This window comes from Panthera leo, chromosome C1 (genome assembly GCF_018350215.1).
Source record: "Panthera leo isolate Ple1 chromosome C1, P.leo_Ple1_pat1.1, whole genome shotgun sequence".
NCBI classification, from domain to species: Eukaryota; Metazoa; Chordata; class Mammalia; order Carnivora; family Felidae; genus Panthera; species Panthera leo.
In genome coordinates this window covers 79,450,483-79,470,612 of record NC_056686.1, presented here as the reverse complement: position 1 = coordinate 79,470,612, position 20,130 = coordinate 79,450,483, and the positions used below count along the sequence as shown (strand labels likewise).

Sequence of the window (20,130 nt, the reverse complement as noted above, 5' to 3'; positions counted from 1 at the left end):
CAGTTTATATTAACTGATACTAGACCATTTGACCCCAGAACAGCCCCTTCATCTCCAAGTGCTTTGATTAAATGAGCAACATAATAATGATAATAACCTCTTTCAAGACTTATCATAAGACTTACTGTTGTCGAAGCAATTTGAGATTCCAACTTTATTATTGAAGCCTAGGCTGTGATTATAGGCATGACTCACAGTGTGGATTCTACACAGCACTCAACAGTTTCAGAGGGCAAGTGTTGGCATGTGGACAAAGACAGGGATGGCAGGTAAACATCACTTATTGAAGTAGGGGGAACTGTTTTAAGTCTCCTGTGATTTGAATCCTAGTGTTTTCCTTCTTTTTTTTTTTTAATTCCCAAGTGCCTTTGGAAATTAGTAGTAAGTGTGTTTGGGGAATAAAAGCAGCATTGTTTTTATTTTGTATTTTCCCCTAAACCAAAGCCAGGTGGCATATGGAACCTGAGACTCTGACAACTCTGGCAACCGTCAACTTAGTTCTTAGCATTACAGATCTACCTTCAGAGGATGAGTCCAGCAAGGACCACAGGTACCCACAAGGAGAGGAGAAGACCACCAGCCTGTTCTTAGTCTGGTGCAGAATTTACAACGTGTTTTTCCAAGAATGGAGACTTGGTTCTATATTTGCTTGCATCTTAAGTCACACACACACACACACACACACACACACACACACAGAAACTACAAACTACACTTTCAGGGAAATAGAAGAATTCACCTTTGATAAAATTAAGCTAATAAGAAGGTAATTTTCCAAATATAAGAAACTAAATTCTAAACTACTTAGCCAAAGAAATTTGCTGTGATCTTGCTTTTTTAGGACGGAACCATTGCTTTATCATTTTATTTCCATTTTTTTCCAGTATCCCCATCTTGAGGGGTAACAGAATCCAAGAACTGGGTTGTAAAGAAATATTCTCTACATTTATCCAAGGACATATTACCAAGGAATTCAGATAAAGGGTACTGGAAAAAAGAAGTGTTAGGAAAATACATTGGAATTCACTCTTTGATTTTCTTTGAGCCTCATCCTAGTTTCCTTTTAGGCCCTGAGTAGATGGAAGAAGGTTTTTATTTCACAGCTAGATTAAGAATTGCTGAGAATATGTATGTTTTCTTTTCAATATGAAAGTTAAACGCATATGTGGAGGTCTCCCCAAACTTTGCAGCTCTGGCATCACAGTGGTGATGATTCTAACTGCCTTAAAATAACCCGAAGCATTTGCCTTGCCTTAGTTCGTTCATCAACCGAGTGTTCAAGACTTGCTGTGGGTGACCAGGCCTCTCATGCAGCCTGGGGGTCCAGAGACCTTCACACAGCTGATGAGCATCCTGTCTGACCTCTTGTGTGGCTACCCAGAGGGAGGAGGCTCTCGAGTGTTCTCCTTCAACTGGTATGAAGACAATAACTATAAGGCCTTCCTAGGGATTGACTCCACAAGGAAAGATCCTGTCTATTCTTATGACAAAAGAACAAGTAAGTTTTCTGAGTCATGTGTATGTAAAATGGCATCTGATGTTGGTTAAGCTGATGGTTTAACACTTCCAGGGAACCCCAGTCCTGGGGTTAAGTTGGTTTTGTTAAGGGGCCCCAGGCAAAGAATCTTCTTCCAGAAAGTCCATTTCCCCTTGAAGGAAAGGGGCAATGCTCATAAAAACATTTTGGATATGAGCCAGGGCAAGAACTGAGATCCACTTGGAAGGGGAACAGAGGGGACATTTTCCACTGATCTGACTGAACTAGGGTTAAGTTCTGAAGAAGGGAAGAAAGATAAATGAGGAGGCAACCCAGAGTTACAAGCAAAGCTCAGGTCAGAAGGGCCCTGGCAAGTAAACACGGCTGCAGGATGTTTTTACAAACACAGTGCAGTGAAATTCTGTGTGCGCAGTACTGAGTTACGTTTCAAATGGCAGGTCCCTGGCAAGCCATCTTTCCCGTCTTTTATTATTTTGGGAGGGGGAGGCTTCTGTGGGGTACGGGAGGGTGGAGTGGGGAAGAAATACAACCGGGTGACCTTTTAGTTAAAAATTGAAAAGAGGCAGCAAGGCATGCACCAGAAGTAGCTGTGCCCTAAGATAGCCCACACGACAAATTAAGCAGCTATGTGGAGGGAAATTATTGAGACTAGAGCTGAGATTCCAAGGGGAGGCTTTGTTTGGCTTCTTGTCCCTTGCATGTGAGAATGGCATCTGTTCCTTGCTATAATCCCAGGCAGGCTTCTCAGCCTCCTTCTAAAGCAGAATAAACCACAGGGCAAACCCCATCCTTTGTTTCTCTGATGAGGCCCTTATTGAGATGCACTGTGGCATTTTGTTACTTACTAATGATGAGCTTGTTATTGGTGGGGTACAGCCTATTAATTTAGGTTATTTGTCAAATCCTCCAGCATAGAGTTGAATGAGACATGTGATTTGAACACACTAATGACTATGTTTAGCTCTGAGCAACTGGAGTTTCTTTAAAATCTGTCCCTTCTCTCCTGGCAGCGACCTTTTGTAATGCATTGATCCAGAGCCTGGAGTCAAACCCTCTCACCAAAATAGCCTGGAGGGCAGCAAAACCTTTGCTGATGGGAAAAATCCTCTTTACTCCAGATTCTCCTGCAGCTCGCAGAATACTGCAGAATGTAAGGTCCCAGCTGGTCTTGCCCTTTCTACCTTGGACCTCCCAGAAGAATGAGAGAGTGAGGAAGAGCATGCGCGCCTGTGCACATGCACACAGGCAAATGCACACAGGCACTCAAGTACTCATATTCCTCTGGTAGCAAGCCTTATGTTTGTTTTTTGCTTAGTGGAGTCTTGGGTTCCTCCCCCATCCACAGTCATCATTGGAATGCTTTGTGCCAGAGTCACTGGCTGGGCCCTCCCTTCTCTACAAAACCTACAATGAGGTTTTCTTCCCCAGAGCCTGAATTTTATCTAATGGAAGGGATCACTGTTCTCTGAACCCTGGCTACCCAGGAACAAAGGGAAGAAGGGAGGAAGAGCATTTCCTCAGAGGGAGTCCAAATCTAGCTTTAATGAGGTTCTGAGACAATAGCATCATCAATATTACATGTATCTCTGAGGTATTAAGAAACAGATTCTGTCATTGTAGAGGCTGGGAAGTAGCATATTTTTCTGGGAAATATCAGTAGACTGAGAAAATAAAGATGCTTCCTTGAAATCCTTTCTCAAACACTGAGGGTTTGTGACAGGAGCAGGGAAAGTAGAATAAAAAATTCTCTCTCACTTTTTTCCTCTCTGTTCTTGTCTCTGGTTTTAGGCCAACTCAACTTTTGAGGAGCTGGAGCGCCTTAGGAAGTTGGTCAAAGCTTGGGAAGAAGTAGGCCCTCAGATCTGGTACTTCTTTGACAAGAGCACACAGATGACCATGATCAGAGTACGTATGGCAGGGGAAGGGGAGGAGAAGGGCCAAGAAAGTTCCATAAATTTCCTTTTCTCAGTAAGGGTTGATCTACTGGAGTTGGATCGAAATATAACAAGCATGGGCCAAAGGCACTAGTTCTGGAGTCACTGACTTTGGGTGGGAAATGTTTCTTAAAATCTGAGGGAAATGGTGCAAACTGCCACAACATCAGTGGCTTCCTGAAGTTTCTTGCTTTTATAGATTCACTTGAGGGCCTCAGATTCAAAGGATCATCTACCCAAGGGGCCAGCTCTGTAACTGCAAAGGTGGTTGTGTATGTCTGTCTGCTGTCGTTACCAACTTTGCAAAGCCAGGAGACCAGAGTCTTCTATAGCAGGGATAATTAAAAGAAAACAACAGCAACAACAACAACAAAAAAACCAACAACAACAAAAAGAAAGCTTCTGATATACCATTTTCCCTGTCATTCTTCCCAACCCCCAACATACACATTTTTATTCTATACAGACCTGTGTATTTAAGGGAAATTGGATATAGATAGGTATGCCTTATCGTGGAATGAAACCCACTAGCTTTTTAGGGAGGTTTAAAGTCTATCCCTATTCATTAAAAATTGGAAATGGCCTGAAACAAGGCCAGAGATCCTATGGAATCTCTAAGTAATATAATAATAATGTAATAATATTGCTTCCTCCCAAGGACACCCTGCAGAACCCAACAGTGAAAGACTTCTTGAATAGTCAGCTTGATGAGGAAGGTATTACTGTAGAAACTGTGCTGAACTTCCTGTATAAGGGTCCTCAAGAGAATCAGGCTGATGACGTGGCCACCTTTGACTGGAGGGATGTATTTAACATCACTGATCGCACCCTACGCCTGGCTAGCAGATATCTGGAGGTAAGGCATCTCATTTTCCTCATTGATGAACCAGGAATTCTCACAGTTCCCAAACAGAGATGGATCCTGTTCTCTAATAGCTTTTGCACACTTGGAAAAGTTCCCTTTTTACATCTCCTACCTCCTGATGGCTCCCTGACTCCACCCTGGCTGCTCCTCCTCCCTTGTAGCCTATACCGTAGTTGTGCTTGTCCTCAGCCCTCTCTTGTCTGCCATAGCTTCGTTCATCATTGGTCTCAAGTTCTGAGGTCCCACTGCTTTGTAGAAACTCTTACCCCCAGGTTCTACAGGCACATCAGACTCAATATATCCCAAAACAGATTTTCCTCCCATAAAATCTGTCCTCCTCTAGCATTTCCTACCCTGATCCCTGTCCTCAGCGTTATTCCTTTTTTTTTCTTACAATAGGAATGATTTTCATTTTTTTCCTTCTATAATTAATTAGTTTATTTTTTAAAATTTATATCCAAGGTAGTTAACATATAGTGTAATAATGATTTCAGGAGTAGAATTTAGTGACTCATCACTTACATGTAACACCTAGTGCTTCTCCCAACAAGTGCCTTCCTTTATGCCCCTCGCCCATTTAGCCCATTCCCCACCCAACACCCCTCCAGCAACCCTCAGTTTGTTCTCTGTATTTGAAAGTCTCTTATGGTTTGTCCCTTTCACTGTTTTTATCTTATTTTTGCTTCCCTTCCCTTCCCTTCCCTTATATTCATCTGTTTTGTATCTTAAATTCCACATATGATTGAAGTCGTATGATATTTGTCTTTCTGTGACTAATTTCACTTAGCATAATACACTCTAGTTCCATCCATGTTGTTGCAAATGGCAAGATTTCATTCTTTTTAATCACTGAGTAATACTCCATTGTATATATATACACCACATCTTCTTTATCCATTCATCCGTCAATGGACATTTGGGCTCTTTTCATACTTTGGTTATTGTCAATAGTGCTGCTATAAACACTGGGGTTCATGTGCCCTTCGAAACAGCACTCCTATATTCTTTGGGTAAGTACCTACTACTGCAATTGCTGGGTTGTAGGGTATTTCTATTTTTAATTTTTTGAGGAACCTCCATACTGTTTTCCGGAGTGGCTGCACCAGTTTGCATTCCCACCAGCAGTGCAAGAGGGTTCCTCTTTTCTCCGCATCTTTACCAACCTCTGTCATTGCCTGAGTTGTTAAGTGTAGCCATTCTGACAGGTGTGAGGTGGTATCTCATTGTGGTTTTGATCTGTATTTCTCTTGATGATGAGTGATATTGAGCATCTTTTCATGTGTCTGTTAGCCATATGAATGTCTTCTTAGAGCTCAGCACTGAACCTAATTCTCAAGCCAGAGATTTTAGGGTCATCCTTTTTACCGTCTTCACATTTGACCCAACAGCTATTATTTACTGGTGTTTCTTTGTGCCAAGCACTGTGCTATGTGCTTTTATACATATTAGCTCATTTAGTCCTCACAAGAGCTCCACAAAGTGTGCACTGTAATCATTCTTATTTTACAGATGCAGAAGCTGAGGCTTAAAGAGGCTAAATAAGATCTCCTCCTGTAGCTGTTATGTATAGCAGATAAGATCCAGATCTGGGTGTGTCTGAATTCAGAGCCTGCCCTACTGACCCCTCTACTGCCTCTGTCATGTCCAGTCACCAAGGATAATTGTGCACCCAATTCTAACACATGATGCTTTTTCCCATACCACCAAGAAATTCTTCAACACCAGCTGAATGTCCTGCATTTCAACTCAATTCTGACACTGCCTGGAGTTAGCATCAGATCCCACAGGTTAAGGGCTCAGTCCCATGACACTGGCCCCCACCCCTACTTCAGACACCACCCTCACTTCTGCCCACAAGTTTAGATCACAGGTTCCCATGAATCCTTCTTGGATTCAGTTAATTTGTTAGAGCAATTAACTGAATTCAGAAACAGAGCACAGAATTCAGAAACATTTTACTCATTAGATCACTGGTTTATTATAAAAGGATATAACTCAGGAACAGCCAAGTGGAAGAGATACATAGGGCAAGGGAAAGGGTGTGGAGCTTAAGTGTCCTCTCTGGGCACACCATTCTCTCCAAATCTCCACATGTTCACCAATTCAGAAGCTCACCAAACCCCATCCTTTTAAGTTTTTATGGAGGTTTTATTACTTAGGCATGATTGATTAAACAATGGCCATTAGTGATTGAACTCAGTTTCCAGCCCACTTCTCTCCCTCCCCTCCTACCCTCTGATCACATGATTGGCTCCTCTGGAAACCAGTCCTCATCCTTAGGTGAGGTATAAAAGCCACCTTATGAACTTAACAAAACACACCTTAATGGTGCTCTTCACTTAGGAAATTCTAAGGGTTTTAGGAGCTCTGTACCAGAAACAGACAAAGACCAAATACATATATCTTATTATATGTCATGGCATCACACTGAGCTTTATCTATCTCCTAAATATCTCTCAACTTCACCTCTTGCTTTTTAGGCTCTGAGTTCTGGAGGCATTATCATCTCTCTACCAGCCTGTTCCAGTAGCTTCTTGCCTGGGTTCCAGGGTCCAGTCTCTGTTGGATCAGGCATTTCTCCAGAGTTACATCCCAAACACACATCTGCCGGCATCACTCTCATGCTTAAAATCTCACTGACTCAGTCCCCAGGGAACAGAAATTCCTTCCACACCTGCCACAGCCCACCTCCCCAGTCATTGCTTGCTCACACATCTTCTGCTCTTCTCCACTGGCCCTTTTGCCACCCTCAGACATACGCTGAATACTCAGGATTTACTGTGTGCAAATGCTGCCATTTATTAGAGCTTTTTTGCCTAAACAGAAAAAGATAATTTTTTGGACATAACCTGGAAGTTCGGGGGCTCTAGGGATTGAATGACGCCATGGGATCCTTATGTCTTTCCATCTCACATTGTGCTTGCTTCTGCTCAGCTTCAATCTCAGCTCGGCCCTCTCCGTTTGGTGGTGCATCAGCTGCTCACAGCCCTCAGTGATTTTCTTCACCCCAAAAATTCTGCAAAAACAGGGAGTGGGTTTCCTATACCATAAGCATACTCCTGGATAGTTCTCTGATTGGCCTGGCTCTACCTATCCCTGAGTCTCTTGGGGGATTGTGTACTATGATGGGGAGGTCTGGGTCATATGTCCACCATGGAGTAAGGAAAGCAGAGTTAGCTTAATCTGAGTCTCAGGGACTGAGCAGGATTACTGGAAAGTGGAGGAGGCTGTTTCCTCCAAAAGAAGAAACATAAGGCAGAAAAGCCTGAAGTGACTTTTCCTTCCCCATCTGTTGAGCTTCCATTCAGTCATTCTTTGAGAGTCAGCTCTCAGATGTCCCTTCTGCTTCAACATAAATTTTAGCCATTCAGTCCTCTGAGCTTCCTCTACCACCTGTATCCCCATCCCTGGCCACGTCACTACCATCCACCTGCTGTGGTTATAATACAGGCAGGACTCTGGGGGTGGGGGGCAGAGATGGAAGAGAAGAGCTCTATTCCTTTATTCTTGCAGAATGGAGTTCATTCGTTCTCACAGTGTTTTTGTTAGGTACATCAGTAGTAAAGAATACTTCTTTTGTTTGACTTGACATTTGCATGGTGACACAGAGGTCTTAAAGGATTATTTTTTCCATGTAGCTTATGCTTAATGTAGGACCAGGCAACCCAACAGGTACTTAATATATACCAACTGTTTAGATGGATAAGAATTCAGTTTCTAGAACCATATTGCTTGGGTTCAAATCTCTGTTACTTGTGCCTCAGTTTCTGAATCTGTAAAATGGGGATATTAATAGTACTTACCTAATAGTCTTGATATGAGAATTAACTGAGTTAATTCATGCAAAGCACTTGGAACAATTCCTGGAATATAGTAAGCACTTTAATACTAACTTTTTAACAATATACAAACCAACCAAAAATAAGGCTTAGGAAGAGGACTGGTATTAGTGAAATCAGACCCAACCGCTGAGCTGTTCCTGGTGCCCTTGTAGGGATTTTTGAAGGAGCTGATCACATTCTGTCTCAGCCACCAAGACTTCCAAGAGCCTTGCAGTCCCATTAACCAAGCTAAGTGCTCCTAAGCAAAGGCCATAGTGGCCACAGGCCAGTGGCCTCCCCCAAGTGTTCCTAAGAGTGGTTTTGGTGGAGTCACAAGCCCAACAGGTGATTATGATGAGATGTCTGGTCTTCCTGCTGTTGCAGAGGTAGGAGAGAGACGGAAAGCAAGGGGGCGATGAACTGAAAGGGGAAATGTTCAGTGAGGAAGAAACCAATCATTGCAATGGGTCCTGGGATTTTCTGCTTTTGTTCTTGTGCTTCAGGAAGTCTGGAAGAGACCTGGAGAGCCTCCATCTCCCATCCTGATGACTGCTTAAGAGCAGATGGGGATGAGACCTCCTCCCCAGTGGCTCTAAGAGTCTCTTCAGGACAGGAGAGCAAGTATGTTTCTTTACAGGCTGTTTAAGACTCAAATGAAGCTCTCCTTTTCAGGAATATGACTTGCACTAAAGAGGTTTAAGAACTTCCTCTTGGACCACGCTTGTTGTCTACTTCCCTGCATGTTCCAAGAAAGAAAAAAATCATTTCAGGACTATTAAGCAAAAACAGCCTTTTAAGTGAAAATTATGTTGATCTAGGTCAATGTGGTACTCAGATGTGATATTGAACAATAACACAAGCTGTCAGAACTAGAAGTAAAGACCTTTAAGCCTTTTGTCTTTATAGGAAAAGGGAATGATTTAATTGGTTTTCTCTTCAACTGATAGAAAAGCTAAATCTGCTTCCTTTCTACTTGGAATGAGGCTTTAGTTACTGGAAATTCCATTAAGTAGCCTGGAGAGTTCTCATTCCCCTGGAGCCGCCTTGCTGGGTCACTTCTATGCAATTTTAGGCTACTGCTTGTAGAAACTTCTCAGCTGTCCAGTGAGGACAAATGGGCCTGAATCTCTGCTTCTTATGAGCTAAGTCACTGTGAGAAATTCACTTTACCTGCTAAGGCTCGATTGGCTTATATGTAAAATCCAGATAACAGACTTCAAAGAGTTGATGTCAGGACAAAATGAGAGAAGTGTGCAGAGCAGTCTGTACATTCATGCCATTAATAGTTTGGCATGTGTATAAATTCTCAACCTTGGGTTCTGGCTGTTAGGTGGGGGTGGTAATGCCCTCCTTTCCAGGCGGCTATGAGGGTGAATGGGAGAGGGCTGGATGCATAGTAGAGACGTTCCATGCATGGCAACTCTTCCCCTGAACCACAGACCAGGTAAAGTCTTTCTCAGATTGAAAAACTTTGTGTAAACTTTAATGAGACACTATGAAGCTACTATTTACATTAACCTTAGTGAAATGGCTTAGAATCAAGACGGCCAGATCATTCCTGAAGGCCCAGAAGGATGGCTCTGCCCTGGGCTCCATTTTGTAACTTCTGTGGACGGTGGTCCAGTGGCTCTAGAACTTCTCCTGTCCTCAGAGTACCTGCTCAACAAGACGCTTCTAAAATCTCATTCATTCCATAATCCTCTGATCCCCTGCCCTTAGTAGGGAAAAAGAAAGAAATGAACAAAAGGCAGCCTTCCTAGTGAGAACGTGGGCAATGGGCTAGGGAAAGGGGTGAGGGTAGTGTTTGGGGAGCCTCGCATCTCAAACATATGGAGAGATTCATTTCTGCAGGCCTTCTGATCACCGTCTTCCTCACATTTAAGGAGACTGAAGGCAAATGAGTCTTCACATAGGTAAATCTCTTAAACTGGTGTATGTATACTTTATGGTCATAATTTATGTGTGTCTTACATATATTTTTTTCTTGAGAAAAACACAGTGGAAAAATTAACAAATTATTCCTCTGATTACCCTTTAGTTAAAACAAACATACATACCCCTCCCCTTTGATTTCTTTGTTTAGTGAAAGATTAGGCCTGGCACAAATGGGATACTGTTTAGAGTTCACAGTGTATTTAATTTACATAGTATATTTGAATTTCAGGTCTTGAATTTCGCATCAGGAAGCTGAATTCAGCCAAATTTCAATATGAAAATACCTCCAATCAAGGCATAAAATTGTATTTGAACCAGTCAAAACTACCTTTCCCTAAGTCTTGAGAAAACATGCACTCATTAACTGGTTTTGCCTCAGATGTCATCACAGTCAGTATATGTGTATAGCTAATATTTGTTTTCTTCGTGGTGATTATCTTGCTGATAAATTAGCCATAGTGGGATTTTCTGGACTGCTTTTCCTCTGTACCTTGCATGCTCTTGGCCGCATGCCACCACCACCCAACCAGAATGTGCTCAGGGAGTATAGTTTTCAGGCTAGCCTAAGAAAAAATAGGATTAGAAAGATAAAGCCACTGATCACATAATATCTTTAGAGTCAGGTATATAGATATTTGTGGAATATCTCTCCTACTGCTTTCTTCTGTTGATGCGTTGGCTCTAGATATGCACTGGGAAGCTAGAGAGAAATCAGGGGAGAGGCAGAAAGTGCAGAAGTCTATACCATCAGAGCAGTGCTATTTAGAGGGCCATGAACTAGATCATAAGCAGTGACCTTATTCTCTGCCTCTTCAATCTCTCAGAAGCGTAAAATGGGACTGAGGAAGGAGAACGCAGGTGAGGGGTGAGCTGGGGTCATGGGTGAAGGGAAGGGACTTGTATTTGAGGCACTTTTATATGCCATCTCATGTAAGCCTCCTAACTGCCTGCCAGTAGGCATGATTGTTTTCATTTTATATAATTAAAAATGGAGGCTCAAAGAAGTTGACTGACTTGCCTAACAGCGCAGCAGATAAGTGGGGGATCCAGAATTCAAGTCCAGACCTGTCTGGCTCTAATGAGGAAGTTCTTTCTTTTATACTATGAGGGGCACATTGGTGGGGGCTCAGTATGTATTGTCTGGATAAATTATATAATGAGTTGAATGAACACAGCAATTATTTTGTAATACTCTGAATGATAGACATTATTTTGATTGGAACTTTTCTGCTTGGAAATAACTAGATTTAGAGTGGGAAACCAAAATGATTTTAGCTGATTTGGTCATTCATATATTCGCATGCACTGAACTACCTACATCTGAAAACAAATAATCCCTGACCCCTAATAGCTCACACTTTATTGGGAGAGATAAGAATGATATTAAATAACGCCATATTAATGGTCTCTCAGAGGACTCCTAGAACAATAATTCAGTCTGATGAAGTAGAAACAAATTGCACAAATCCAAATTCACATGTTACCTATCCTCCAAGAACTGTCAATTCTTCTCCAAATCCTCTCTGAAATCCCTGCTTCCTCTCCTTCTCCACGTATGGCCTCTGTTCAGAGTCTGTATTATCTCTCCTAGCTGGTCCCTGGATCTCCATTCTCTTCTACTGCTTCTACTCAGCTCCCACACTGCCTCCAGTGAGGTCTTTGTAAAACCAATTTCACCATGACATTCCTGCTGAAAGCTCCTTAGTGACACCTGGTTGCTGTAAAGGTGAAGACATTCCCAGTCTAGCTCCTCCAGGAGTCTTCCGCATTGTATGAGATGGCATGCTGCCCCAGGCCTCCCACCTGGACAGCCAGACTCCTCCCCTCCTTCACCTGCTGGCTCCCCTTCAGGACTCAGCACCTGTTTTTCAGGCCTTCCTCTACACATGCTATTCCTCCATCGTAGCCCTTGATAATTATTTGTTCATAAGCCTCCCCATCCCCATAGACCTGAGCCCCTTAAGGGCTGAAACTCTGTCTTATTTATCTTTTGATTTCCCACTTTATCTTAGTGGAGCTGCAGTGACATGAAGTAAATGCCCATACATGCCAAATTAAGACTGAAAATACATATATGCTCGGTCTAAAAGATTGAACTTGCTGGCTAAGCAAGGCAGAAAGATACTTTCAGACAACAGGAAGAGCATAATCACAGTGCAGAGGTGTGGCTGTAGCATCAGGGGAGTAGGTGGGGGTAGGGAGGAGCAGCAGTGTCTGGAGATGAGACTGGAAAGGTCAGCTGGCCTGGCTTCTGAGAGCTTTTACTCTGTAGGTTACAGGATGCCATCTCCAGCACTTATTCACGGGTTCTGTGATTTGGGGCAACAATACTATTCCACCGCCTGAAAAATGAGGGTGATAACCTGAGCTGCAGTTTGGGAAGTGTTTACCAGAGTGGCTGAACTGGCTATTTGTAATCAGAATGTGCTCTGACTGGACAGTGCCTGACTCTGGTGGTTATGAAACACTTTGAATACAGTAACACTGACCTCCCGGAGTTGTTGGAATGATTAAACTCGAAAGCTTTGAGAGCTCCAGTCTTCTGCAATTATTATCCAGGTTATTATGTCTTTCCTTGGACCAATTAGATAGGAAGCATTATCTGGTGGCTTTGCCCAGTGTATATCTTTGTGCTCCAACTTGCCTTTTTTGTTTCATTATTTATTTGTTTTAGAAACAGACATTTTTTTTAGCAGCTGTGCATTTCCTGTCCCTTTGTTTTCCAGTCATAGTGCATTTCCTCACTCTTTGTGGTAGAAGGTTTCAGATGTCTGTCCACAGTGCCCAGTGTGTTAGATAAAATTTATTGTAGTGCCTTTGGCCTCTCTGTCTCACCATCCCAACCAACTTGAGCAGCCCAAAGCTATTTTATTTGGTGGCTTTTTCCACGTGGTGGGAAATGAATGTTAAGTGTTAGAGTCTAGAGCTGCCAGGAAAGTCATTCTGGGATGTTTGCCCACATCCATTGGCACTTTTCAAAAGGAACCCCAGGTGTCCACATTAACACCAGCAGGACCACCTCAGGCCTCCATTGGCATTCATCAGCTGCTTTGTTCTCAGCCTTAGTATGGAAGTTAAAGATGTAAGAGGCAGGACTACAGAGCCTACATCTCTAAGGGTGCAGCCTCTCCCTTATCCCTGGACACATCCTGGGTGTATTAGTCAGAATATGTCCGCGCAGGGTGCCATTCCCCTGTGATTATCAAGTTCAAACAAAAAGAGAGATTCTTTCTTTGCCTCCACTGGGCCACGCTTCCACTTGGTATATAATTTAATTCATCTATTACTTAATGTGTTTGAATTTAGCGTCTGGCAGGTCAGAGTTGAAGAAGGAAGCCTGCTGCTACTGCAGCTTCTCCTCCCAAGGTGGTGTTTGATTTAGCAGAGTAAACAAATGACTGCATTCTCTAGGGCTCTTGAGCACAGCTGCCTTCCGTGGAGAGAGCTTGGACCTCTTCCGCTAGGGTGAACTCTGCTTCCTGGGGAGTATCAGCAAAACAACCAACGAGGAAATGTAGGGCTTGTGCGGACTTCAAGTGCTGGTCACCTTGCCACCGGGGTCTGGCTACAGCAGTTGGGAAATGAAGGGAACGAGGAAGCCTTTTCTCTCGTCCTACTGCCCGTGGCTGTCACAGGGCATTGTAATGGTTCTCTTTCAGATTCTGAACTCTGGTTGCAAAATTTGCCTGGAATCATCAGCCTCTGAGGCCATAAGACACAGACTTTTTATTCACAGAAGATGTCCTTTGAATTTTTTTCCCATTAGCGATGCTATCTTTATGTTGAGACCCTTAAACTGGCCAATTCTTACCTACCTACAGTATTCTTCCCTAACGTCCATGACCATACAGTTTCTCTCTGTGTAGAATCAGATAGCTTTTCTAGATAGACTCCATGGCCTCAGCCTTGTTAGAGCCTACTATGCTTTCACTTATAAGCTAATCAGACCAGACCAAATATGCCAAAATCCATGACCCTAGCTATGGGTTTAGTCATTCATCTTTGCCTCCCAAACACACTCATGCACACACATAAGTGTACATGCCCATTATCCGAGATTTTAACTTCAGGGACAAGAGCAAGTACCAACAGATAATGAGGCCACTTGCTCTGAGGCAGGTGACCTCCCCATGAGAATACAAGGGTACATCATGAGTCATATCTCAGAGGATGACCCAGGAACTTCTGACTTATGTCCAAAACAGCTTCCACAATTACTGCGCCTTTACTTGAGGGAGATTTGGTGAGGATGACGTTCTGGATTATCTTCATAAGACCTTCCTCTGGGTAGAGTTGTCTGACTTTCACTGGATGGCCAATGAGCAGCTAGTGAACACTAGTGATTTAGGACACACCCCCACCCATATCCCCATTGCCCAGGAGGGACACAGGCTTTGGCTTCAGTCTATAGTATTGTTCGAACCAGATAAAATGCTGTAGATCAGCTTGGGATGGGTTGTGTTCCCAGCCATATTATTGAAAGAAAATAGCTGCCCTCCTTCCCGGACAGACAGCTGTCACAAATGAAGGGCAACTTGGCAGGGGCTTAAAAGCCGTTAGACTTTGTTGACTTTTAAAATATTTTGCAAAAACAGTAATAAATGTGGTATTTATCAAATTCTCCTTATTTGTGAGACCATTTAGTGTCCTCCGTGGTTAAAATATAGGCTCATTCCATGTATGTCAATCATTTGCCAATAAAGTGGTTTAAAAAAAAAAATAGGCTCACTCCAGAGCAATTTTGCCTCGTTATGCCTCATACATGAGCTTGGAATGATAATTGTAACTGACCTCATGACGTGGTTGTAAGGATTCAAGGGTTAATATGAGTAAAGCCCTTGGGCCAGCTTGGGTATGTAGTAAGCCTTCAGTAAGCATCAGCTTTTATTCTTACCAGGAGGCACTGGCTGGCCCTTCCCAAACACTGTCATGTGACCCTTAAAACACACCTATGAGGGGTAGGGTGTATCTCAGTTTTGCCAATAGGGAAACACAGACCATACAATTAGAAAACAGCAGAATGGGGATGGCATTCAAGGCTGTTTGTCTCTTAAACACTATGCCATATCACTTTCCAAGATGGGGAAAATAGCTGTGAAAATGGGTCAGATGTTTCAGGATAGAAATGAGTGTTTGAGAACCTATTAAGTTTTGTTTTTCCACAGAGTATCAGGGTACCAATCTAGGGGGAGGCAGCAGGAAACATGACTGTGAATCAGCTGCCTGATAAAACAGCCAGGATGGAGCCCACGTCATTGTGGGTCTCAACAATGTCACTGAAAACATCAGCTGCTTATTCCAGTATGGATTTCCCTTTAAGACATGAAAGGAGAGTTCAAAGAGAATGAGCTAGATGGCTCAGAAAGTCACATTATTAAAATATATTTGTTTTTATTAGCTTTTGTTGCTTCAGTGAGAGTTACACTCTCATTAACATTATACCAAAAACTCACTTTTCACTAATTACTCCTAGTTTATCCTCTGAATCCAGGGTGCACAGGATTATGTTCAAAATACAGTAGTAAAGCTATATTTCTTACAGCATTCAAGATGTCTAAATTTAAATCAATTCAATTCAGTAAACACTTACTGCGTCCTTTTCATGAGAAAACACTCTTCCTGAGACCACGGTGAACAAGAATGGCCCTTGACCTCTGATAACTTACTGTCTCTAGAGCTTTGATGACCAAAGCAATAACCTGTGGCAACATGTGGCTAAATTTTAATTAAAGAAAAAAATTCAGTGCCTCAGATGCGCTAGACATTTTCAAGCGCTCAATAGCTTTTTTTGGTTACTGGCCACCGTATTGGATAGGGCAGATATAGAACATTTCCACCATGTGGCAAGTTCTGCTGTACAGTGCTGCTCTGCTGGACAGGGGCAAGAGATCCTCCTGTTTGGGAATTCTCTTGCCCTGACTTTGTAGAGTAAGTGTGGCTTACTCTTAGAGGAACGTGTGGAAACAGCACTACCCTTCAGGCTTGATGTTTGAAGACACGGATTCAGATTCTGCTCCTGACCTGTATTGATCTTGAGCAAGGCCCTTTGCCCTTCTGGTGCCAGTTTCCTCTTCAGTAAAGCAAGGACATCAGACCACAAAACCTCTATGACTCCTTCTGTCCAAATGCCCTGTGATACTGTGAGTGAATTTGTAGAATAGTCTGTGTGTCACAGTGTACCACAGCTAAACTATGATGAATCCCATCTCCCAAAATAATTTTTTCATCTTAGAAATTTAATTTCAAATTCACCTTAATTGTCAATACTAAAATTCTATATACGCAGACCTAAACTTGCTAAACTGATTTATTAATTTATTTTTATTGTTTTTTTTTTTAAAGATTTTTTTAAGTCATCTCTATACCCAACATGGGGCTCAAACTTATGACCCCAAGATCAAATAGTTGTATGCTCTACCAACTGAGCCAGCCAGATGCCACCCAAACTGATTTTTTTTAATGAGATTATTTTATTACATTTTTATTGGACATGGTCTCCCCAGAGTAAACTTAAATGTGTTTCTTTTTCTTTCCTTTTTTAATGTACTCTAGCAGTCTAGTTTTGATGCTTCCTTGCCTAAGCGGGTTGTCAGTTCTCTGTCCCCGTAGGGTGCTTTTAAGTACTGACCAGGGCTAGGAGTCACACCCTTGGTCTTAGACTGTGGTGAAAATCTATATTCCCCGCCCCCCCCCCCAAAAAAAAAGGAAATCATAAAATACCAAACCCTGTGTTAGTTCCATCCAGAAAAAATAAACACATGTTTAGGACTTTCAGTGTCATAAGGTACTAAGTCCTTTAGTGCTATGCTGGGCAATGCCTGTTTGCAAAAGAATAGCTGGGTCAAGAAAATTTCCTATTTTTTTAATTCTGTGATATATGACTATACTTGTATTTTTTTTTTAATGTGTTACTTGTTTTGGAGAGAGAGTGCATAAGCAGGGGAGGGGCAGAGAGAGAGGGGAGCAGAGGATCCAAAGCAGGCTCCAGGCTCTGTGCTGACAGCGGTGAGCCCATGTGGGGCTCAAACTCACGAACCATGAGATCATGACCTGAGCTGAAGTTGGACGCTCAATTGACTGAGTCACCCAGGCACCCCACTTACTGGTATTTTAAAAAGAAATTCCACTTCCATTTAAGATAACTTAGTATGGTGTCACTTAAGCCTTGGCCCTCTATATTTTCTCATTACCTGTGTTCCTCTTTCCCATATCATCTGGAAAGCTAACAGTTTCTTTTGTTTCCTTTCTTTTTATCTAGAAGACTGAGAACATTACATGGGACCTGCTCCCAGGATGTGGAGCCTGAGGTGGGACAGTTTAGTTCAGAAGGCCCAAAGAGGGTGGGTTTGCAGTACTTTGTTGTTCCGATTCAGCTCCTTGGCCACAGTGAGGCTTCTGGTTGACCCTCTGAGGTTTCCTAAAGGAGACTTAGCAGTGAGGGGTTGGGTGAAGAGTTGGGCTCGCCTACTTCTTACCAGGTCAGCGGGAGCTCAGGTGTCTGATCAATTCCTTTATGACCTGTCCACCATCCTTGCTTCTCTACTTCAGATATTAGTTGTGGGATCAAGTGAGCTAGAGTTTGATACCTACTCCACCACTTTGGGGAAGTTACTCAACTTCTTGGAACCTAAGTTCCCTGGACTGCAAAGTGAGGATAAATAATAACTGTGCTCTCCTGCTTTATGAGACAGTTGGAAGCGCACAGCTGGGGCAGTGGACCAGGCTATATCTGAGGTTCCTGACATGAGGGGAGGAAGTCTGGGCCTCCTGGACAGTGGGGAGGGAATCCGCAGCCAGCCACTTGCTAGCTGTGTGACCTCTGTCAGATCTCCTCCAGTTCTGTTTCTTCTTCAGTAAACTGAGGATTCCAGGTAACTCGCAGACTCTGTGTAAGTTTATGTGTTCCTTTAAGCCTCTGTCACAACTGCCTCCTAACCAGTCTTCCTGCTTCCCTTCTTGCCTCACCAGTGACTGAAACACAGTCGGACCCCACACATCATACCCTTGCTTAAAACTTTCCACTGGTTTCTTATGCCTTTTTAGAGTTTGTCTTGAAGGCCTCTGGTTAGCATGGAAAGCTGCATGTCCTAGGAAACCCTTTGCTGGTTGGTCACACTGCAAGTGCAGTAGGGCAACTGATGTCCCCATCCACCTTCCTAGTGCTCACCTGTCACCACTCACCTCTGGCCACTGCCACTTGTCTGCACATTGGAAAGAGCATTCAGCACAATGCTGATGCCCTGGCCCTCCCTTTTGAGGGTCTGATGTCATTGTTTGGAGTGGTGTCTGAGAGTAGGTGTCTGTGTAAAGCTCTCCAGTGGTTCTAAACACAGCCAAAGATGGAAACCACTGCTCTGTTCTCGTAGGTCTCCGGACACCCCACATGCTGTTCCCTATGCTGGAGCTGACCTTCCCCTTGATTTTTTCTCTTGGCTAATTCCTTATCCTCATCCTACTCAGGAGTTCCTTCCTCCAGGCAGCCCTCCTATACCCCTCCAGGTAGACTTAGCTACTGATGGACTCTCAGACTACCCTGGGCTTGCTTTCATCAGAACCCAGTAATTCTGTATTATGGTTGGTGTACTCCAACCCTCTCTTTATTAGGTCTAGAGTTTCAGAAGAAAGTTTATCTTTCCTCCTTGTATCCCTGGAGCCAGCAGGCTCTGGCACATTACAGGCTCTCGGTAAGTATTCAGTGAACAAATTAATCAAGACAAGGCCATTTGACCTCTTGTGAGTTATATTCTAAGAAACAAACATTGACACAATAACCCTAGTGTATTATAGGAACAAGAAGTTAAGGAAAAATCAGATCCCAGTGTAGTCTAATACCTTAACAAATCTATAAAAGTGAACAAGCCCCAGTGTTCAAATTAAAAGAAATTCTGAGTGCTTTTTTGTGGGTAATGAGTTTTGTCTCTTCCGGGGGAGAAAAAAGACCTATTAGGAAATTCTCCCCCACCCACATTACCTGTCAAAACTGTAACTGGAAATGATTTTCCTGACTAAATCATTTTGGCTCTTTCTTTTATTTTCTTTCTTCCTCCTTGTTCTAATCCTTCAGCTGGCCATCATTGTGTGTTTGCAGAGAGGCAGGAAGGTTTGCCACTAGGACTATTTCTCTCTCTCTTTAAAACTCTTTTATCGGCTTGCTTTCTGATCTTCAAAGCAGCCTGTATCCAATGTGACCCCACTCCCTTGCCTCCCCGTGCTGAGGAGTGAGAGCTGTGAGTATTTTTGTCATTTTAAAGGCTTGCATATTTGGACAGCCTTGGACAGCCGAGTAGTGCAGCCCTCACTAAATCTGGAGGGATGAGAGCAAGTCAGCGTTTGTAGGCCCTCTTTACCCACAAATCTAGACACAGTGAAAAATTGACACCAGACCTCACAGGTAAGCAGAGAGTAAGTTCATAGATCTCCTTGCGTTTGACCCATCCCTTGGGGCAGCAGCCCTTACCCTCTGCCCTTTTTTGCAGTTGAGACTTTTCTGTTGGTGTTCTTCAAATGCTCTCAACTTTTGTGATTATCTGCAGTGCTTGATTCTGGATAAGTTTGAAAGCTATGATGATGAAATTCAGCTCACTCAACGAGCCCTGTCTCTGCTGGAGGAAAACAGGTTCTGGGCTGGTGTCGTGTTCCCTGACATGTATCCCTGGACCAGTGCCCTGCCACCCCACGTGAAGTACAAGATCCGGATGGACATAGATGTGGTGGAGAAAACCAATAAGATCAAGGACAGGTGATGTTTCAGGCAACCTTGAAGGCCCTACATATCCCCAGGAATTTAAGGGCAAGGAGCATCTCCTCCTAGGGACAGGAGGGTTACTTGGAAAGGCACAGAAACACTTTGGCACCAGAGAACTAAGCTAACTAACTAGTTGGCCCTGTTAGTTGGTGGGACCAGGAGAGCTCAGTTACCCTGTCATCACCAACAACCCCCCCCCCCCCCCCCCCCCCCGCCAACTCAGCACTTGTCCCCAGCTGGCCTTTGTGCAATGTGGAGATGGAAACCTCTAGGGATTGAATTATCTTCACATAGAGATTCTACAAATAAGGTTTCTCCAAAGTCACTGGGAA

General features: G+C 43.2%; 1 protein-coding gene across 5 annotated transcripts in view; it reads left to right on the top strand.

The window, feature by feature from the left end:
• The window catches only part of ABCA4 (ATP binding cassette subfamily A member 4), a 132,562-nt gene that overhangs the window by 37,244 nt on the left and 75,188 nt on the right, over positions 1-20,130 (top strand). For all 5 annotated transcript variants that reach the window (XM_042952901.1, XM_042952902.1, XM_042952900.1 and 2 more), the window contains 5 exons: positions 1,258-1,498; positions 2,509-2,648; positions 3,287-3,403; positions 4,091-4,288; positions 19,587-19,792. In XM_042952901.1, the coding sequence (XP_042808835.1) occupies positions 1,258-1,498; positions 2,509-2,648; positions 3,287-3,403; positions 4,091-4,288; positions 19,587-19,792 (902 nt within the window). The remainder of the gene's footprint in view (positions 1-1,257; positions 1,499-2,508; positions 2,649-3,286; positions 3,404-4,090; positions 4,289-19,586; positions 19,793-20,130) is intronic.